The sequence below is a fragment of the Mastigoproctus giganteus genome, chromosome 3, assembly GCF_048544385.1.
Source record: "Mastigoproctus giganteus isolate SK-2022 chromosome 3, ASM4854438v1, whole genome shotgun sequence".
NCBI lineage: Eukaryota > Metazoa > Arthropoda > Arachnida > Uropygi > Thelyphonidae > Mastigoproctus > Mastigoproctus giganteus.
Genome location: NC_143577.1, coordinates 45628509 through 45648000, shown reverse-complemented (window position 1 = coordinate 45648000; position 19492 = coordinate 45628509). Strand labels below are relative to the sequence as shown.

The 19492-nt window shown below is 37.6% G+C and overlaps 1 protein-coding gene across 1 annotated transcript in view; it reads left to right on the top strand.

The window, feature by feature from the left end:
* LOC150087928 (tubby-related protein 3-like) overlaps positions 1-19492 on the top strand; it is a 106858-nt gene that overhangs the window by 85384 nt on the left and 1982 nt on the right. Inside the window, exons 10-11 of the mRNA XM_090369966.1 lie at positions 7985-8072; positions 15085-15168. Of these exons, the coding sequence (XP_090226092.1) occupies positions 7985-8072; positions 15085-15168 (172 nt within the window). The remainder of the gene's footprint in view (positions 1-7984; positions 8073-15084; positions 15169-19492) is intronic.

The following is a 19492-nucleotide window of genomic DNA, read 5'->3' as shown; positions in this document are numbered from 1 at the left end:
GGTGGGTAAAGTGCCTGCCTGGCAACCCAAAGGTTGCGGGTTCGAATCCCGCCTCGGGCTTGGATCAAAGTACTGCAAAAACCTTGGGAGGTGCATTATGGCCACAGAAGCCGATGCGCCAACAACTACCAAAAAAAAAAAAAAAAAAAAATGGCTTTCGTCAAAACAGGTCATGCTTGGACCTTATGGTTAAGGCTGAATTTGCCATTCATAATGACTTTGTTAAACGCGAACACCTAGTAATGGTTTCAGTAGATATACAGGGTGTCTCAAAAATACACGCCATAACTTCAGGAATGAGTTCCTCATATGCAGATAATAAAAATATTTTATATCAACATAATTCCAGAAATGCTTAGTTCCCAAGTTATTAACCGGAATGTCTTATCTCCCGCAGGTGATTTCCTTCATCACAAAGTACTGACAGAATCTGGTGGTTTTCCATTCCGACCATGTACTCAAATCAGGAGCAAGCAGATATGCACTTTATGTATAGGTTGGCAGATGGCAGTGCTCTGGGGGCTTGTCGTTTGTACCACAAAAGGTTCCCAGAACGAAGATGTCCAGACAGGAAAACGTTTGAAAGTATCCATCGCCGTCCTTGTGAACATGGGATCTTTACACCTTGTGCTGCCAACAGAGGACAACCAAGATCTACGACTCCTGAAGTAGAGGAAGAGATTTTGGATGTTGTGCATGCCACTCCTGGAATCAGCACACGCAGAATAGCAATGCAACTGGCTGTTCAACGTTCGACTATTTAGAGAGTGTTGCAAGAACACCAACTGTATCCTTACCATCTGCAATGGGTACAGGCCTTGTCACCAGCAGATTACCCTGCATGAGTAACATTCTGCCAGTGGTATTCAGGCAGAAGGTGGATATTTTGAACAATTACTATAAGGTGATGTGAACAGTTAAGTGTCACAGACAGACAGACCTTCAAAACTCGGAAACAAAGCATTTTCGGAACCATATTGAAATAAAATATTTTTATTGTCTACATATGAAGAACTCATTCCTGAAGTTATGCCGTGTATTTTTCAGACACCCTGTAAATAAGGCTTTTGACACCACCTGGTGGCATGGCATACTCAGAGATCTTTACTCTCTTGGTCTACGGGGTAACCTTCCTATATTTGTGAAGAATTTTCTACATACTAGGTCATTTCAAGTTCGATACCAGCATGCGTTTTCTACAACGTTTATTCAAGAAGGTGTTCCTCAGGGATCAGTACTGAGTGCCACTCTTTTCACTCTTAGAATAGATTCCATCACTAAACAACTTCCAAATACAGTAGAAACTTACCTTTATGCAGATGATCTTTCTATCTCCTGCCATTCCCAAAACATGAGATCTATTGAAAGACAGCTTCAAATATCTCTTAATAAAATACAGCAATGGGCCAGCCTCAACGGCTATCGACTCTCACAGCAGAAAACAGTTGCTATCCATTTCTGTAGACAATGCAAGTTTCACCTGGATCCTGAACTTCAAATCTCTAATATATCCATCCCAGTCACTAATAACATCAGATTTCTAGGTTTAATCCTAGACAATAAATTAAACTTCTTAAGAGCATATTAAAAATATACGTACTTGCTGTCTAAAAAAGTTGAACGTACTCAGAGCTATATCTTTCCAAACGTGGGGTGCAGATCGTACCTCCCTGCTTCGTCTATATAGGGCTTTAATCAGATCATGTCTGGATTATGGAGCTGCCATCTACAATTCTGCCAGAGCAGTGCATTGCACTGGCTTGACCCAGGTTAGCATTAGCATTAGCATTAGTAGAGGCATTTGATGCAAGAAAGCAAGCTTATGCAGCATCAGCCCAAAAAAAAAAAAAAAAACCCACTTCCACTTCACCCCTCTATTCGTTCAAAATACCTGTCCAGCTGAGCCTTAAACTTATTTAGGCTATCAACCTCCACCACAAGGGATGGAAGTCTGTTCCACCAACCAACCACCCGCTGGCTAAAGGCAAATTTCCGCACGTCTATCCTACATCTGTCTTTCCTCAATTTGAATTTATGCCCTCTCAGGTGATTTTCCTGAGCTAGAGGAAGAATCCCATCAGCATTGAGCATGCTTAAACCATTCAAGGCTTTATACACCTCTATCAGATCACCTCGCTGGTGCCTAGTCTCCAGACACTGTAATTTGCAAAACTTAAGCCTTTCTTCGTAAGAGCACCCCTTTGTTCCATTCACTAATCTTGTTGCCCTTCTCTGTACTCGTTCCAGCAGCTCTACATCCTTCTTGAAATGAGGCCTCCAGACCTGTATACAGTACTCTAGGTGTGGCCTGACCATCGTCTTATACAATGGAATAATCACCTCCTTATCCCTGCTGGAAAAATTCCTGTATATCATTGACAATACTCCATGAGCTACTCTTGCAGCCCGTCTGCACTGCTCAGAGAACTTCATATCTGCCTGCACAACCACCCCCAAGTCCCTTTCATTCTCTACCACTGTCAGTGTAGTACCACAGAGTTGATACGTTGCTCTGGGGTTGCTGTTTCCCATGTGTAGTACTTTACATTTGTCAATGTTAAACTTCATTTGCCACCTCTCAGCCCATCTGCTCAACCTTTCCAGATCCTGTTGCAGCAGCATAGTGTCAGTAGTGTCCTTGACAACCATGCCAACCTTTGTATCGTCTGCAAACTTGGACATTAAGCCCGATATACCATCATCAATATCATTTATAAATACAGAAAACAATAATGGACCCAACACTGAGCCCTGAGGGACTCCACTAATAATATCAGTCCACGATGAGCAGTGTCCATTGATTACCACTCTCTGTCTTCTCCCCCTCAACCACCCCTTTATCCATAGCAGCAATTTGCCTCCAATGTCACACTGCTCCAATTTGTGTAGCAGTCTTCCATGTGCAACAGTATCAAAAGCCTTTCTAAGATCCAAGTATATAATATCAAAGTTATTCCCTGCATCCAGTTCTTTTGTGACTGCATCATAGTATCCAATCAAGTTGGTCAGGCAAGACTTCCCCTTAACAAAACCATGTTGTGTCTGAGCTATAACTGAAGTCTTGTCTAAATGATCCTGCAGTGCTTCTTTAATCAGTGCCTCCATTAATTTTCCTGGAACAGAAGTTAAGCTCACAGGTCTATAATTACTTGTGTCAGCCTTTGATCCTCCTTTGTGAATTGGGGTCACATTTGCACATTTCCAGTCTATGGGTACCTCCCCTGAGTCCAAGGAAACTCTCATAATTATGGCTAAGGGTTTGCTTACTTCCTTTGCTGCCTCCTTTAATATAACTGGATAGATCCCATCCACCCCGGGTGCCTTTCTTGTGTTTATCTTCAACAGTTTCTCCTCCACTTTACTCCCAGTTATTTCAAGATTCTGTAGCTTACTGCTAGAGTTGAATACACCTCTGGCATTCCCCTCGCTGAATAACTCCTCATGTGTGAATGTCGATGCAAAATATTCATTTAGTTTGTTAGCTACCTGAGCAGGATCATCAACACTTGACCCATCAATATCAAGTGGACCAATCTGATTCATCCCCTTCCTTCTAGAGTTTACATAAGTAAAGAACTCTTTGCTGTTTTTCTTTGCATCCCTTGCCAAGGATTTCTCGTAATCTGCCTTCGCCTGCCTAACCTCCTTTGTAACTTGGTTGCATATCAACTTGTATCTATCATAGGCTTCTGTGTCATGTGTTAATTTGTATGTATCCCATGCATTTTTCTTCTCTGCCATATGCCTCATTAGTTCATCTGACATCCATTTTGGCCTAAACCTTGAACAATATTTCTTAGTTGGTATGTAAAGCCTAGTAGCTTCCAAGATAAGTTCTTTGAATGCTTCCCATTTTGAATTTGCTGTTGGTAACATTATCAGTTGGTCCCACTGTATAGAATTTAAATACTGTCTCAGTCCATCGTAGTCGCCTTTACGGAAGCAATAACCCTTCCCTTTACCCCTAATGGTAGTTACCTCTTTGAGTAAATCCCACTTCAGCACACTGTGATCACTGCCACCTAGTGGTTCATTTATCTGCAGATTCTTAATTCATGAAGAATCACTGCTGATAATCAAATCAAGAGTATTACTCCCTCTAGTTGCCTCCCGAACATGCTGATGTAGAAAACAATCATCCAATAAATCCACAAAAGTCCTTCTAGTGTGTGAGTAACCAGTCCCCAAATTCCAGTCAATATCTGGGAAATTAAAATCTACCATTATAAGACACTCTGATTTACTGGCCCACTCTATTTCCCTGTACAGTTCCTTATTATACTCATCAGAGTCATTAGGCCTATAGCACACTCCTACTCTCAATTTTGATCTCCCAATGTTTATGTCACACCAAACTGACTCCACACTGCACTGTCCAGCGATGTCGACTGGCTTCACTTCCTTGGTTTTTATGTGTTTCTTAACTAATAGCATAACCCCTCCTCCCTTCCTATCCTGTCTATCCTTTCTGTAGACGTTGTACTCCCCAAATTGCAGTTCTGCATCCCTTATATCTGTGTGACACCACGTCTCTGATATCCCAACAATATCTGCCTTCGATGTTTTGAGCAATACCTCAAATTCATCAAATTTATTTACTAAACTCCTAGCATTGGTGTACACGCAAGTATACCTGCACCTGTTTCTATTCTTAGCTACCCTAACACAACCCATGTGTTTACTTGTACCGCAATGGCTCCCAGCAGTCTCTGAAATACCATGCATCTTGTTTTTCAGGCTTCTGCTCATTCTAATAGAAGCAGTGCAAGAATCTCTTTCACCTCTGCCAGTGGCTACTGTCAATCTATTGGTCTTTGTCTCCCCCCAAGCTAGCAGTTTTCCGACCCACCTAACACTGCCTCGATAGCATCAGCAAATATTCTTGCACCCATTCAATGCAGTGCTTTGAGAATTGCACTTGGTGCATTCAGAACATTGCCAGCACACAGTCTCTACATTGATGCTCACAAGCCCCCACTAAGTTTACGTAGGAAAGCGCTGTTACTGAAGTATGCAGTTAAGATACAAAGTTCTGCATCACATCCCATTTGTTCATGCCTATTCAATCCACCATTAGAAAACTGTTACAGACCTAGCATAGTGAAGCCAGCTGGTCTTCGCCTTCTTGAACTGATGCAGGTTTGGAATGTTTCCATCCATTCCGTACAACAGATAGAAACTTGCTTTCAACCACCATGGGATCCTCCTCCTGTACAGCTCTGTGACACTCAACTCTGCCAATGGGGAAAGAGTGTTTTACCAGTATCCACTATCAAACAACTTCATGCAGTTCACATTCAACGATATACTGATTTTTCCCAAATTTATATAGATGGGTCTAAATCTAATTCAAACGTTGGAGCACCCGCAGTGTTTTCGAATACCATTATTTCAGCATCCCTCCCATCTGAATTCAGTATATTCTCAGCGGAATTATATGCAATTAAACTAGCCTTAGAAAATCTCTGTTCTGACTGTTCTTTAAAAGCTATCATTTATACTGATTCCCTCAGCTCAATCAAGGCATTTTGTTATTCCTCAGATAAATTTCACTCTGTTATAAATGAAATTAGAAGATTATTACTGCAGATCGAAGAACGGCATCAACAGGTCACTTTCTGTTGGATTCTGGCCCATTCTGGTATTTTTGGCAATGAACTGGCCGATCAAGCTGTGAAAAATCCATCCACCCTTGATTTAATCAATATCCATGTTCCAGCATCAGACTATACTTTGATCATTAATGTGCATGCCTATCAGAATGGACAGCCCTCTGGCACTCTCAGACTAATAATAATAAACTCTTTCGGTTAAAACAGGATCCGAAAATTTGGGGCTCCAGTGTCCGTACATCAAGACGAGAAGAAGTAGTCCTTTCAAGGACAAGAATAGGTCACACCCATCTGACCCACCTACATTTGCTCACTGGAGATTATCCACCACAGTGTCCACATTGTTCTGTAACTCTGACTGTGAAACATATTCTCATTGACTGCCCATACTATAAACAAGACAGAACTTCAACCTTGCTATCACTGATCAATCTTCGTAAACCAATAACTCCAGTAAACCAATAATTTGCCTTATCATTGGTGATAAGGCAAATATTTCCGATTTTTTTAACTTCCTCCGGAAAACCGGGCTTTTTAATCAGTTCTGATTTCAGAATTTTTTCTGACTTTATGGAAATTTCTCATCTCTTTATATAATAACTGAATAGGCACATTATAGCAATAGCAGCTTATGTGCCAAGGCACCTCCGTAGCCAGGTGGGCAGTAGCAGCAGTGCGTAGCACACGCTTCTTGATCAGACCGGGGTTCGAGTCCATGACCACCAAATACGGAGGATGCGGAAAGGTCAGGAAATGACAACCGCATATCCCCGGAGCAATATGGCCTTAGTTACTAATGCTCCTAAAAACCAAATAACAACAAACAACAGCAACATAACACTATATATCTATATATATATTTTTTTTTTCAGTATTGAGTATTATCTCCGAGTTTCATTATATAACTTCTGTATCAAGTTATGTATTAATTAATAATGTTACATTTGTAAAATTTAAGTTGTCATATGTATTTAGTTAAAAAAGTACAATTTAATTGACTTTTAACAAGTTTAAGAAGTTTAACAAGTTTAATAAATTTTACTGATTAATTGATAATATTATATACTATACTATACTAAGCTAATGCTATCTAGTACGGGATATAATGTATCGTATAACAATGGCGGCAAGTTACAAACGGTAAATCTATGGACACTTAAAGTATTAATTAACTTCCAAAATCTCGCTATCTAAATTCAGAATAAACCAAGGATCTTGACTAGGTCTATAAGCTACTTATAGAAAATAATTTAATATAACAATTAAGTCAATAAAGCAGTTAAATATAGCTAAAAACGTAGCGTTCACCAGAGTTGCAAAACTTGTAAAACACGTGGATTGGATACCCTTACCGATACTAAGTAATAACCTACAAAATCTCTATCAAAGTTAAAAATTAAACTAAGTATCATAACTAGGAATATAAAGCTATTCTAGAAAATAAGTTAATATGCCAATTTAAGTTAATAAAATAGAATAAATATAAAATAGTCAATCTTTGAAGGAAAATATCTCAGCCAGAAAACAAGTATAAGAGCTGATATTTAGTTAGGCTGAATTCGTGCAGTTGGTAAGTGGAATGTCCAAAGAAGAAGGTACCAAAGGTTTTTATTTCAAAGTTATGATTTTCAAAAGTCTTGCTTAAATTTGTTGCTACAAATTTTTGGTGCCAGTTTTAGACCACATTTTAGACAAAAACCTTCACATTTTAAAAAATGTGAAGGTTTTTGAGCCTGGACACCAAAAGTTTTGCATTCTCCCAAAAGTTAACTAGGTATACCAAGTTTCAGAGCACTACTTCTCACCATTGTGCAACAGTAACACTTAAAACTTTGAAAATGTTTTGTGATTTGTTCCGCATAACACAAGTGACTTCCACAAAAAAAGTGCTGGTCCCTAAAGCATACTATATTTTGAACTGAAATTTTGCACAGCTTTTTTTGAAACCTGTTTAAACATCCACACCAAGTTTCAACAAAATTGAAGATGGTCGAGCAGGGACCTCAAGGCCATTTGACATGGAATGACCCTATAGCAGACTTCTTTTATTCTGAAATTCTGTTATATTATATTATTCTGTTATTAAATTATGAATTTTATTATAAATTAGAAAAAAAGATTTTCTCCACAGTTTTCTCCACATGATTTTCTCCACTTTTCTTCAAAAAGATTTTCTCCACAGCTGTATGGTGCCAAAACTGGCACCATACAGCTGACACAATTCTATACTATATTTATCAAATCAGCTTTATTATAATAGTATCTGTAAAGATATCTTGAAATATTGCATTCATATTTTACTTATATGATATGAATATATATCATAAAAATGTAAATTTATTATTCTTTAAATAATATATTTTTTTTTATAGGAACAAAGCTCTTTTCTGGAAAGATGGCGCAGTCAGAATATGAAGCAACTTATTGAGCTTCATAACAGGCCACCTATTTGGGATGATGGTATACTTTTCTCATTTTTTTATTTAAGTTTTTATGCAGTTAGCCAGTTCTTGAGGTGCATAATCATGATTGCATTATTACTTAAAGAGGATATCCTCAATAACATTGATTTTTTTTTAAATGTAAACCCCAAGCATGGAAGGTATTAGAACCTATAGTAAGAATGAAGGTACCTGTTGACATTATACTTGAATTTCTACAGGGTGTAATTTTTGAGAAACACATTTGAAGGTTGTTTCAGAGAACAAGAGTAGAACGAATAAATTAGGAATAGGAAAAGTTGGTTCTATCAGGAGGCTAGAAGTTAAAGCAGAAAAGGAAAACTCAGTTTTTTTTTGGTTTTTTTTTGATACAAAGGAACAATATTTGTGATGTGCTTATGCCAAGAGAGGTAAGAAATTAGGGTAATACCTAATAGAGATATGTGATCTAGTCTAGAAATCTGAATGTCATGAAAGTGAGATCAGTAGACTTTTTTATGAGTAATGAGATAGAACTGAGTTTTTGAAGGATTTAAGTTATTGAACTAAGTTTTCTTTGCCCCATTGGAGAATTACCTGCAGATTGGCATTTAAGGAATTGGTGGTGGATATTTTGAGAAGTTAAAGCTCTTTGTGCAATGTAAGGTTTCTCAAACTGGAAGGTGGAATGTATGTTATCATCAGCAAGACTATGGATAGGATTTTTGGTCAGTGGAAGAAGGCATTGATATATACAGTAAACCCTCGATTTAACGGACCCCGATATAACGGACTGAACAAATAATAATACAACAATGTACACATTAATCTCGACCATATTATTTTTTTAGGTTATACAAAACTTCAGTGTAATTATTAATTAAAAATTAATAATAATTATCTATTTCCATTATTGTTTTGATAATTACCTACTTTTATTTTTATAATCAATTTCACGAAATTGTTTTTTATTCTTTCTGATAACGTGTTCATATAGTTGTTTTCCCAGATTACAAATAACAGATAAGAGCAGGCGGTGACTTGCGAACTGAACATGACTTGGGACACTAAACTGCAGGTCTACCGACTTGATTTGTTTCGGACTGCCTCAAGCTATCGTGAGGTCAGGTTGTATGCAGAGTATTTCTGTGATTTCTGAATTGTGACTTTATTTATTAAATAATTTTACAATCTTTACAATTTAAAATGGCATCAAGTGATAGAGGAGTTAAAAGAAAGTGCGTGAACTTAAATGTGGCACAGAAATTAGAGCTAATTGAGAAATTAGAACAAGGCCTCTCAGTAGCATGTGTTTGTGAAAGTTACGGTGTAAAAAAACAAACTGTTTCTGATATCCATAAATCAAAGGCCAAATTGCAACATTTTATATTTACAACAGAATATTACATATTCTTTAATATAATTTAATACTTTTATATTGTACAGTACTGTACATGTATTAAAGCTTTTTTTTTTACATTAAGAACAATAAAAAATGCCCCCCCCCAGGTTACATTCGATTTAATGGACTTTTGGCATTAACGGACCCCTTCTCCCCTATTAGTCCGTTAAATCGAGGGTTTACTGTAATTGGAAAAAAGTGAGAAGAACTGAACCTTGAGGAGCACCAGCATTAGTATAGAAGTTGGAAAACCGAGCCATCTGTAATCACTTGCAGTGAGCTGTCAGAGAGAAGACTGACTAAACTGCAAAAAAAGAGATGCAAATCAATAAGATGGGAGCTAGTTTAAGAAAACCTTTATGTCAAATATGATCAAAAAATCCTTATAAATGTCAAGAGCAACCTTGACTGTTATAAGAGTTTTGAAAAATTCAATGGAAGTTTATTTGTTTTTTTGTCTTTCTGGTGAAACTCAAGAAGTCTCACAAGATTATTGCACTATATTTTCCAGTGATGAGTAATACAAGCCAGTGGATCAACACTGACAGAATCCATATCGGCAGTCGTTGATTATATGTAAGGTCACAAGATAGTTTAAGAGTTGTCAGTTTATGGATTTTTAGAAATTTTATGGAATTAGAAATAGAATTTTTATGGAATTAGAATTAGAATTTTTAGATTTTTTTAATGGAAAAAGAGTGATATGAACAAATTAAAAAGTAGAACACCACTGGAAGAAAAAATGCTATCAGGACATGGAGCTTTCTTAGCATCAAGGTTATTCAGAATTCTTGTAACATCTTTCATTAATATCAGAGTTAGAAGAAAAGTAGAAGAATGCAAGAGAATCATCAGATTGTAACAGAGGTGAGAGTGTATATGGACAGAAGAAGTTATGGCCAATAGTTTTGGCAAGAGACTAGAATGCTTGACTGCTGTTCAGACAGTTTTTCCCATTTTAAAGCAGAATCTAACGTGCACATGTTCACTGCACTCTGACTCTTTTGAAATATAACAAGATGTGAAACCATGTCTTCATTATCAGCTGACAATGGCTTACTGTGTGGAGGTAGGGATGAGACATCTCATGTCTAAACATGTTATGCTTTGATGCTCTGTTGTATCAACCTTGAAAATGAACATAATTCAGATACTTTTTGAACAGTATTGCAATCATGCAATACTGTACAGTAGACCGCCTGTGTATATATATATATATATATATAGGCAGTCTGTATATATGTACCGTATTTCTCTACGCACCCTTTTTTGAAAAATTTGGGGTCTAAAAACTGAGTGTGTCTTATACAGTGATTCTAGATTTTTTTACTTGCATTTCGCGCTTGTTGTCTTTGTGCTCATTGTTTCACACTTGTTACCGGTATATTAGGTTACGTTTTGCCACGTTCTCCCCAGAAATGGCTCAGAAAAGATTTTCGTACAGTGCTGAATTCAAGTTAAAAGTGATCCAGTTTGCAAAAGTGAATGGAAATCGTGCTGCCGAACGTAAGTTTGGTCCTCCTCCAACTGAGAAAACAATCCAAGACTGGCTACGGGAAGAAGAAACCCTACTGAAAATGCCATGGCAGAAGAAGGCCATGAGAGGCAAGTCAGCAAAATGGATTGATTTAGAGAGGGAATTGAAGATATGGATTGAAGAGCAAAGGGCAATTAGAATTCCTATGTCCACAAAGATGGTTCAGCATGAGGCAAGCGCCTCCATAGCCAGGTGGGAAGGAGCAGCAGTGTGTAGCACACGCTTCTTGATTAGACCGGGGTTCGAGCCCGTCACCACCAAATATGGAGGATGCAGAAAGGTCAGGGAATGACCACCGCATATTCCCGGAGCAATATGGCCTTAGTTGCTAATGCTCCTAAAAACCAAATAACAACAACAACAGCATGAGGCAAGAAGAATTGCTGATGAAAAAGAAGTTACTGATTTCAAAGGAGGACACAATTGGTGCTTCAGGTTCATGAAATGGAATAGACTAAGCATACGTACACGCACCAGACTTGCCCAAAAGATGCGTGAAAGCTATGAGCTGAAGGTCCTTGAATTTCATCGTTTTGTCAATCAATGTCGGAAGACACATCAGTTTGAGTTGGGACAGATTGCAAATATGGACGAAGTCCCCCTTCAATTTGATGTCCCAAGTAACAGAACTGTTGATAAGAAGGGGGTGAAAACTGTAACTGTGAAGACAAGTGGACATGAAAAGAGCCATTATACAGTTGTTCTAGCTTGTTGTGCGATGGAACCAAGCTGCCTCCTATGCTGATTTTCAAACGCAAAACAATGCCAAAAGAAGACATTCCTTGAGGAGTGATTGTCCACATTCATGATAAGGGTTGGATGGATCAGGATGGGATGAAGATCTGGTTTGAGAAAGTTTGGAGCAGGAGACCAGGTGGGCTCTTATGCATACCTGCCCTATTTGTGCTTGATCAGTTCAGGGCACACATAACAAAAAACACAAAGAAGATTGCTGCAGAGCAAAAAACAAAACTTGCCATCATACCTGGAGGCTTGACATCCCAGCTCCAACCACTTGATGTCAGCATTAACAAACCCTTCAAAGCTGCCATGAGAGACGAATGGAACCAATGGATGAAGTCTTCTGGGGACAATTTGACACCAGCAGGAAGAGTGAAGAAACCAACTATAGGAGAAGTTTGTACCTGGGTGAAAAGATTCTGGGATAATATCAAGATTGAGATTGTTGTCAAGTCATTTAAGAAGTGTGGCATTTCAAATGCCATAGATGGAACTGAGGACGAGGCAATATATGAAGACAGTGATTCGTCATCAGACACAGATGAGGACAAGCTAATGGATGGGAGTTTTGACAGTGATGAGTGTGTCTTATACATGGGAAAATACGGTATATATACAGACCACCTGTGTGTGTACACACACATACACACACACACACCTATACAGAAATTTATGGTGCCTCTGTAGCCAGGTGGGCAGGAGCAGCAGTGCGTAGCACACTTTTCTTGATTAGACCGGGGTTCGAGTCCGTAACCACCAAATACAGAGGATGCGGAAAGGTCAGGGAATGACCACTGCATATCCCCGGAGCAATATGGCCTTAGTTGTTAATGCTCCTAAAAACCAAATAACAACAATAACAGAAATTTATTTTGTTCAAACATACATATACACATCAATCTATATAACATTTCATTTAGGTGACAGATTTGTTCCAAAGAAAATACTTTCATATGCACACACATTTTGTTTGTGCATCATACAAAAGCAGAATTATTTATCAAAATATTACATTCACTTAGTTGGTATGATGAGGAATTTTCATATGCTTTCATATGCACACACATTTTGTTTGTGCATCATACAAAAGCAGAATTATTTATCAAAATATTACATTCCTTAGTTGGTATGATGAGGAATTTTGTTTAACCAGCACATTCACATATTTCAGTGGACCAAATTTGTCATCCCACTGAAATGTTTATGTAGATGATATGTATGTGCATGTTTGATTGGGCTGGTTTTGAGTTATTGGCAGCCTGGGCTATAATGTGCTGAGTCAGCTTTTTAATTGGGCTAGTTTGTTTGTTTGTTATTTGGTTTTTAGGAGCATTAGCAACTAAGGCCATATTGCTCCAGGGATATGCGGTGGTCATTCCCTGACCTTTCCACATTCTCCGTATTTGGTGGTCACAGGCTCGAACTCCGGTCTAATCAAGAAGCGTGTTCTATGCACTGCTGCTCCTTCCCACCTGGCTATGGAGGTGCCATTGGGCTAGTGTTGTTGTATGTATATAAGTATATGCTTTTTTCTTTTCTGTGACTTCTTGGGTTTGCTATAATGTTCTGAACTTCCATGGCATTCTGAATGAAACAGTTGTATGAGTATTTTAGAAAATATCACAGGATGAGACTTGTTTTTTTTGTATGATCCACAAACAAAATGACATATGTCAGAATGGCAGTTACTAAATCAGTCACTGAAACAAAATGGAAAATATAAGAATGGAAGTCACCTGTTCCAGAATTTCTTGCCTTGCAAGAAATTTTGGAACAGGCAAAGTGATGGAAATTTTTTTTTTTACCACAGTGGCAACATCCACTTTGGATTTATATTAGAAGGTCCATTTGTTACTGAAGAGTTGTATGCTGCAGTGTTTCATTGCTGAGAGATTGTGATCAGAAGAAAAAGACATGAGAAACTGGCTCAAGAGGGGTTTTGATGCATTGCAATACACATACAGGTCCATTTGGTTAAATGGACCTAATGAAACCTAGAAGGATAGCATAAGAGTAACCATCTTGTTCATCAGATTTCCAATTTTACCTTTTCCAAAAGGTAAACAATCGTTAGGAAGGTTATTTTTTCAAATATGCTGTTGATGTGTAAGCACTGTTACAATGGAATGTGCTAAAAACAGTCGCACAGAATAGTTTCGTGAAGTTTTTCAATAACATTTTAATCAACAGCAAAAATATTGCTGCTCAAGAAACTACTCTGAAGGAAATGTTAAAAAAAAATAGGTCCTTTATGTGGTATGATTATTAAAATTAGTGTTTTTCATTAAAAAAAATGTATTCCTAGTTTTATATTTTATCCACTTCCAAATATACACCCTGAGAAATAGAGGTTGCCTTTTCAGAACAATATATTGCTGTCATGCATAGCTATATGCTATGCTCAACAGAAATAAAGAACTTTTACATAGAAATTGGGATTATATTTACATACATTTTACATAGAAATTGGGATTATATTTACATACATTTTACATAGAAATTGGGATTGAACAGACACAATTAAAAAAATGATTTTTTAATTGTGTCTGTTTAGAAAAAATTAACAAGTTGTTTATTTTTTTTTGCTAAACTCCTTTACTTGACCACCTTAAAAAAACTGAAGCATTTAAAAAAGTGAGTTCAGCCATAAAATGAAATGAGATCTTTTAAAGGATGATGCAGTTTCTTTCAATTCTGAAATCAGAGTTGTGTTTTGGGAATTTTTGGTATGACTAATTTGTTCATAGTGCAGTGAGTTCATGCAATTTTTGTTTATATGTGTATACAATGTTTGTTCTCAGGTTGATTTTCATATTGTGCAGGCTAAAAAAAAACAGAAAAACCCAGAATACCTCATGGTGCAAAACCCTACTTCTCTGCCTAAGATAAGTTAACTGAAAAAATGTTTATGGATTTCTGAAATTGATGATGATAGGGTTTGAAACTAGATCTCTTTACTCCAAGAAACAATCATAAAACTTTATGGACTGAGCTTCCCCATAAGGTATACAGCACAGATCTTTGCTTCAGATACCACCTTTCTGGAATTCTGAATTGTGCCCTCTGGTTGAAAATTTAAGGGATAATGGCAATGTTTTTGTTGTGTTGCAAGAGTGGCTTTGGAAGACAGGACTTTCACTAGCAAAGAATTTGCTGTGACATAAGAATATATAATTTCCTTTTGATGTAAAATTTCATCCCAATTTGAACCAAGAAAAAAATGTAGGATGTTACTTTGGGCAATTCTTTATTTTATAGAATGTTTGATGGATTTAGTTTGAAAAATTTGTTGTTTTAAATAAGAAGTCTGGTTTTCATAAGCAGTATTAGTATAAATATTTATTTATTATTATTACTTTTAAATCTTTATAGAAACAGAGTCATATACATTGGACTTCAGTGGTAGAGTAACACAAGCATCAGTCAAGAACTTCCAGTTAGTTCGTGAAAGCAATGGTAAATTAAGAAATATTATTACGTTAGTTTGAATTCATAATCATAGTTATGCATGAATGATTTTGTTCAATGAAAATGAATATTTTTTCATAACAATTAAATGCACAACAGATCTTTCCTAATTGGTAGGAGATAATATATATTCATCATTTGAGACACAGATTCTTGTATGTGTATACAAGAAAGGTAGATATATGGTAGATGACTTTTTAAATCGAACTGAAGGGTTTAACATTTAAAACAGTTAAAAAACATAAACCAGAACGTACCAGATTTGTTTAAGATCAAGGGACTAATTTCAAAACTCAAGCATTAGTGATTGATAAGAAATACACAACGTAAACTCTGAAGAAAATTTAATAAAAAACCATAAATTTCAGCTCTTATCTTGGGATTTTCATCAGTAGACTGAAACTTATAAATTTGAGTTTGCTATATATTGCATTTTAAAATAAACAGAATAAACAAAATAGAATTCTTTTAACTTACAACTCATACACATCACATTGTATAATTGTTTTGGCAGGAAGAAACAAAACTTAGTGATTGTTGTTATTATGTGCAAGAAATTAACTGAATTACCTCCACAGTACATTTGTTATCTTTCTCATAGTGATTACCATATTTGACGGCATATAAGACGCACTTTTTTTCAGAAAAAATGCCTTGAAAAATCGCCCTGCATCCTATATGCAGAAGTGAGCCCTTCGTCAGGGCGAGTGGGCAGGTTATATTTTGCCATTCAATCAGAGTATTTCTGAAGGATAACTGGACATCCTAGGGTACTTTTGACTTACAGAGTTGTTTGGAATGAGTTCCATTTCGAAAGCCAAGGAACACAGGAAAAGCCTTAGAAAGCAATGGAAAATGGAAGCTTTGAGATTCTTCCTCAGGTTTCTCAATAGTTTGCTAATCCTTCAAAAGGTGGCACGACCGGCAGGCCAGTCGTTAGTTCTGTGCGGGCTTTCGTGATGTTGTGTGTGTCTCTGTGTAGAGTAGTGTACTTTAATTGTGTGTGAAGTGACTATAAACATGACAATGAATTGTAATCATTGTGGGTGACTGAAATAAAATAGAGCAGAGTTAATTGTATACCAGTTGTTTTTAATCAGAACCGCATTTCATAACAGTATTGTTTAATCTTGACGTTTGATATTATTTTAAAGTATTTTACCCTCAGAAAATGGCTGCAGGAGAAAACAGGTTTATGTACACTATCGGATATAAACTAAATGTAATAGATTATGCTAAAAAACATGGTAACAGAGCAGCGAAACAGTTTTTTGGGCCACTGCCTACAGAAAAAATTATACGCATCTGGCAGAAGTAAGAAAAAGAACTTAAAGCAGCTAAAAAAAGTAAACATAACCTTTATCGTCCCGCCCCAGATTGGCCAGAACTTGAAGAAGATGTAAAAAGGTGGGTAGTAGATGAAAGGAATTTAGGAAGAAGTGATTACACGTGATAGGAGGGAGTATATGATGAGAGCCTTGTTGATCAATTCAGCTCTGGAAAGATTGTGCAAGGCTCAAGGGGTAGAATTTTTTTCAGCTTGTTCTGTACTTGTTAACAGGAGAGACTGCTTCTACTGGGATGGGATACACTTAAATAGAAAGGGTGCAAGAATATTTGTGGATGCTATCAAGGCAGTGTTAGGTGGGGCGAAAAACTGCTAGCTTGGGGGGGGGATACAAGGACTAATAGATTAACAGTAGCCACTGGCAGAGGTGAAAGTGATTCTTGCAGTGCTTCTATTGGAATGAGCAGAAGCCTGAAAAACAAGATGCAGGATATTTCACAGACTACTGGGAGTCATTGCGGTACAAGTAAACACACGGGTTGTGTTAGGGTAGCAAAGAATAGGAACAGGTGCAGGTATACTTGCATGTACACCAATGCTAGGAATTTGGCAAATAAATTTGAGGTATTGCTCAAAACATCAAAGGCAAATATTGTTGGGATATCAGAGACGTGGTGTCACACAGATATAAGGAATGCAGAACTGGAATTTGGGGAGTACAATGTGTACAGGAAGGACAGACAGGATAGGAAGGGAGGAGGGGTTATGTTATTAGTTAAAAAAACACATAAAATCCAAGGAAGTGAAGCCAGTCGACATCACTGGACAGTGCAGTGTCGAGTCAGTTTGGTGTGACATAAGCATTGGAAGATCAAAATTGAGAGTAGGAGTGTTATAGGCCTAATGACTCTGATGAGTATAATAAGAAACTGTACAGGGAAATAGAGTGGGCCAGTAAATCAGAGAGTCTTATAATGGGGGATTTTAATTGCCCAGATATTGACTGGAATTTGTGGGTTGGTCACTCACACACTAGCAAGGCTTTTGTGGATTTATTGGATGATTGTTTTCTACATCAGCATGTTTGGGAGGCAACTAGAGGGAGTAATACTCTTGATCTGATTATCGGTAGTGATTCTTCATGCATCAAGAATCTGCAGATAAAGGAATCACTAGGTGGCAGTCATCACAGTGTGCTGAAGTGGGATTTACTCAAAGAGGTAACTACCATCAGGGGTAAAGGGAAGGGTTTTTGCTTTCTTAAAGGCGACTACTGTGGTTTGCGACAGTATTTAAATTCTATACGGTGGTACCAACTGATGATGTTACCAACAGCAAATTCAAAATGGGAAGCATTCAAAGAATTTATCTTGGAAGCTACTAGGCTTTACATACCAACTAAGAAATATTGTTCAAGTTTAGGTAAATGGATGTCAGATGAACTAATGAAACATATGGCAGAGAATAAAAATGCATAGGAGACATAAATTAATGGGTGACATGGAAGCCTATGATAGATATAAGCTGGTTTATAACCAAGTCACAAAGGAGATTAGGCAGGCAAAGGCAGATTATGAGAAATCTTTGGCAAAGGATGCAAAGAAAAACAACAAAGAGTTCTTTACTTATGTAACCTCTAGAAGGAAAGGGATGAATCAGATTGGTCCACTGGATATTGATGGTTCAACTGTTGCAGATCCTGCTCAGGTGGCTAACAAACTAAATGATTATTTTGCATCTACATTCACCCATGAGGAGTTATTCAGGTTGGGGAATCCCAGAGGTGAGTTAAACTCTGGCACTTAGCTAGATGGTTTTGTAATAACTGAGAGGAAAGTGGAGGAGAAATTGTTGAAGATAAACATAAAAAAGGCACCCGGGGTGGATGGGATCTATGCAGTTATATTAAAGGAGGCAGCAAAGAAAGTAAGCAAACCCTTAGCCATAATTATGAGAGCTTCTTTGGACTCAGGGAATATACCCATGGACTGGAGATGTCCAAATGTGACCCCAATTCACAAAGGAGGATCAAAGGGTAACACAAGTAATTATAGACCTGTTAGTTTAACTTCTTTTCCAGGAAAATTAATGGAGGCACTGGTTAAAGAAGCACTGCAGGATCATCTAGACAAGAGTTCAATTATAGCTCAGACACAGCATGGTTTTGTTAAGGGAAAGTCTTGCCTGACCAATTGGTTGGATACTATGATGTGGTCACAAAGGAACTGGATGCAATGAATAACTTTGATCTTAGAAAGGCTTTTGATACTGTTACACATGGAAGACTGCTGAACAAATTGGAGCTGTGTGCCATTGGAGGCAAATTGCTGCTATGGATAAAGGGGTGGTTGAGGGGGAGAAGACAGACAGTGGTAATCAATGGACACTGCTCATCGTGGACTAATGTTATTAGTGGAGTCCCTTGGGGTTTAGTGTTGGGGCCATTGTTGTTTTCTGTATTTATAAATGATATTGATGATGGTATATCAAGCTTAATGTCCAAGTTTGCAGACAATACAAAGGTTAGCAGGGTTGTTAAGGACACCAATGACAGTAACGCTGCTGCAACAGGATCTAGAAAAGTTGAGCAGATGGGCTGAGAGGTGGCAAATGAAGTTTAACATTGACAAATGTAAAGTACTACATATGGGAAGCAGTAACCCCAGAGTGACATATCAACTCTGTGGTACTACACTGACAATGGTAGAGAACAAAAAGGACCTAGGGGTAATTGTGCAGGCAGATATGAAGTTCTCTGGGCAGTGCAGATGGTCTTCAAGAGTAGCTCATAGTGTCTTGTCAATGATATACAGGAATTTTTCTAGCAGGGATAAGGAGGTGATTATCCCCTTATATAAGGCAATGGTCAGGCCACACCTTGAGTACTGTATACAGGTCTGGAGGCCTCATTTTAAGAAGGATGTAGAGCTGTTGGAACAAGTACAGAGAAGGGCAACAAGATTAGTGAATGGAACAAAGGGTTGCTCTTACGAAGAAAGGCTTAAGTTTTGCAAATTACAGTGT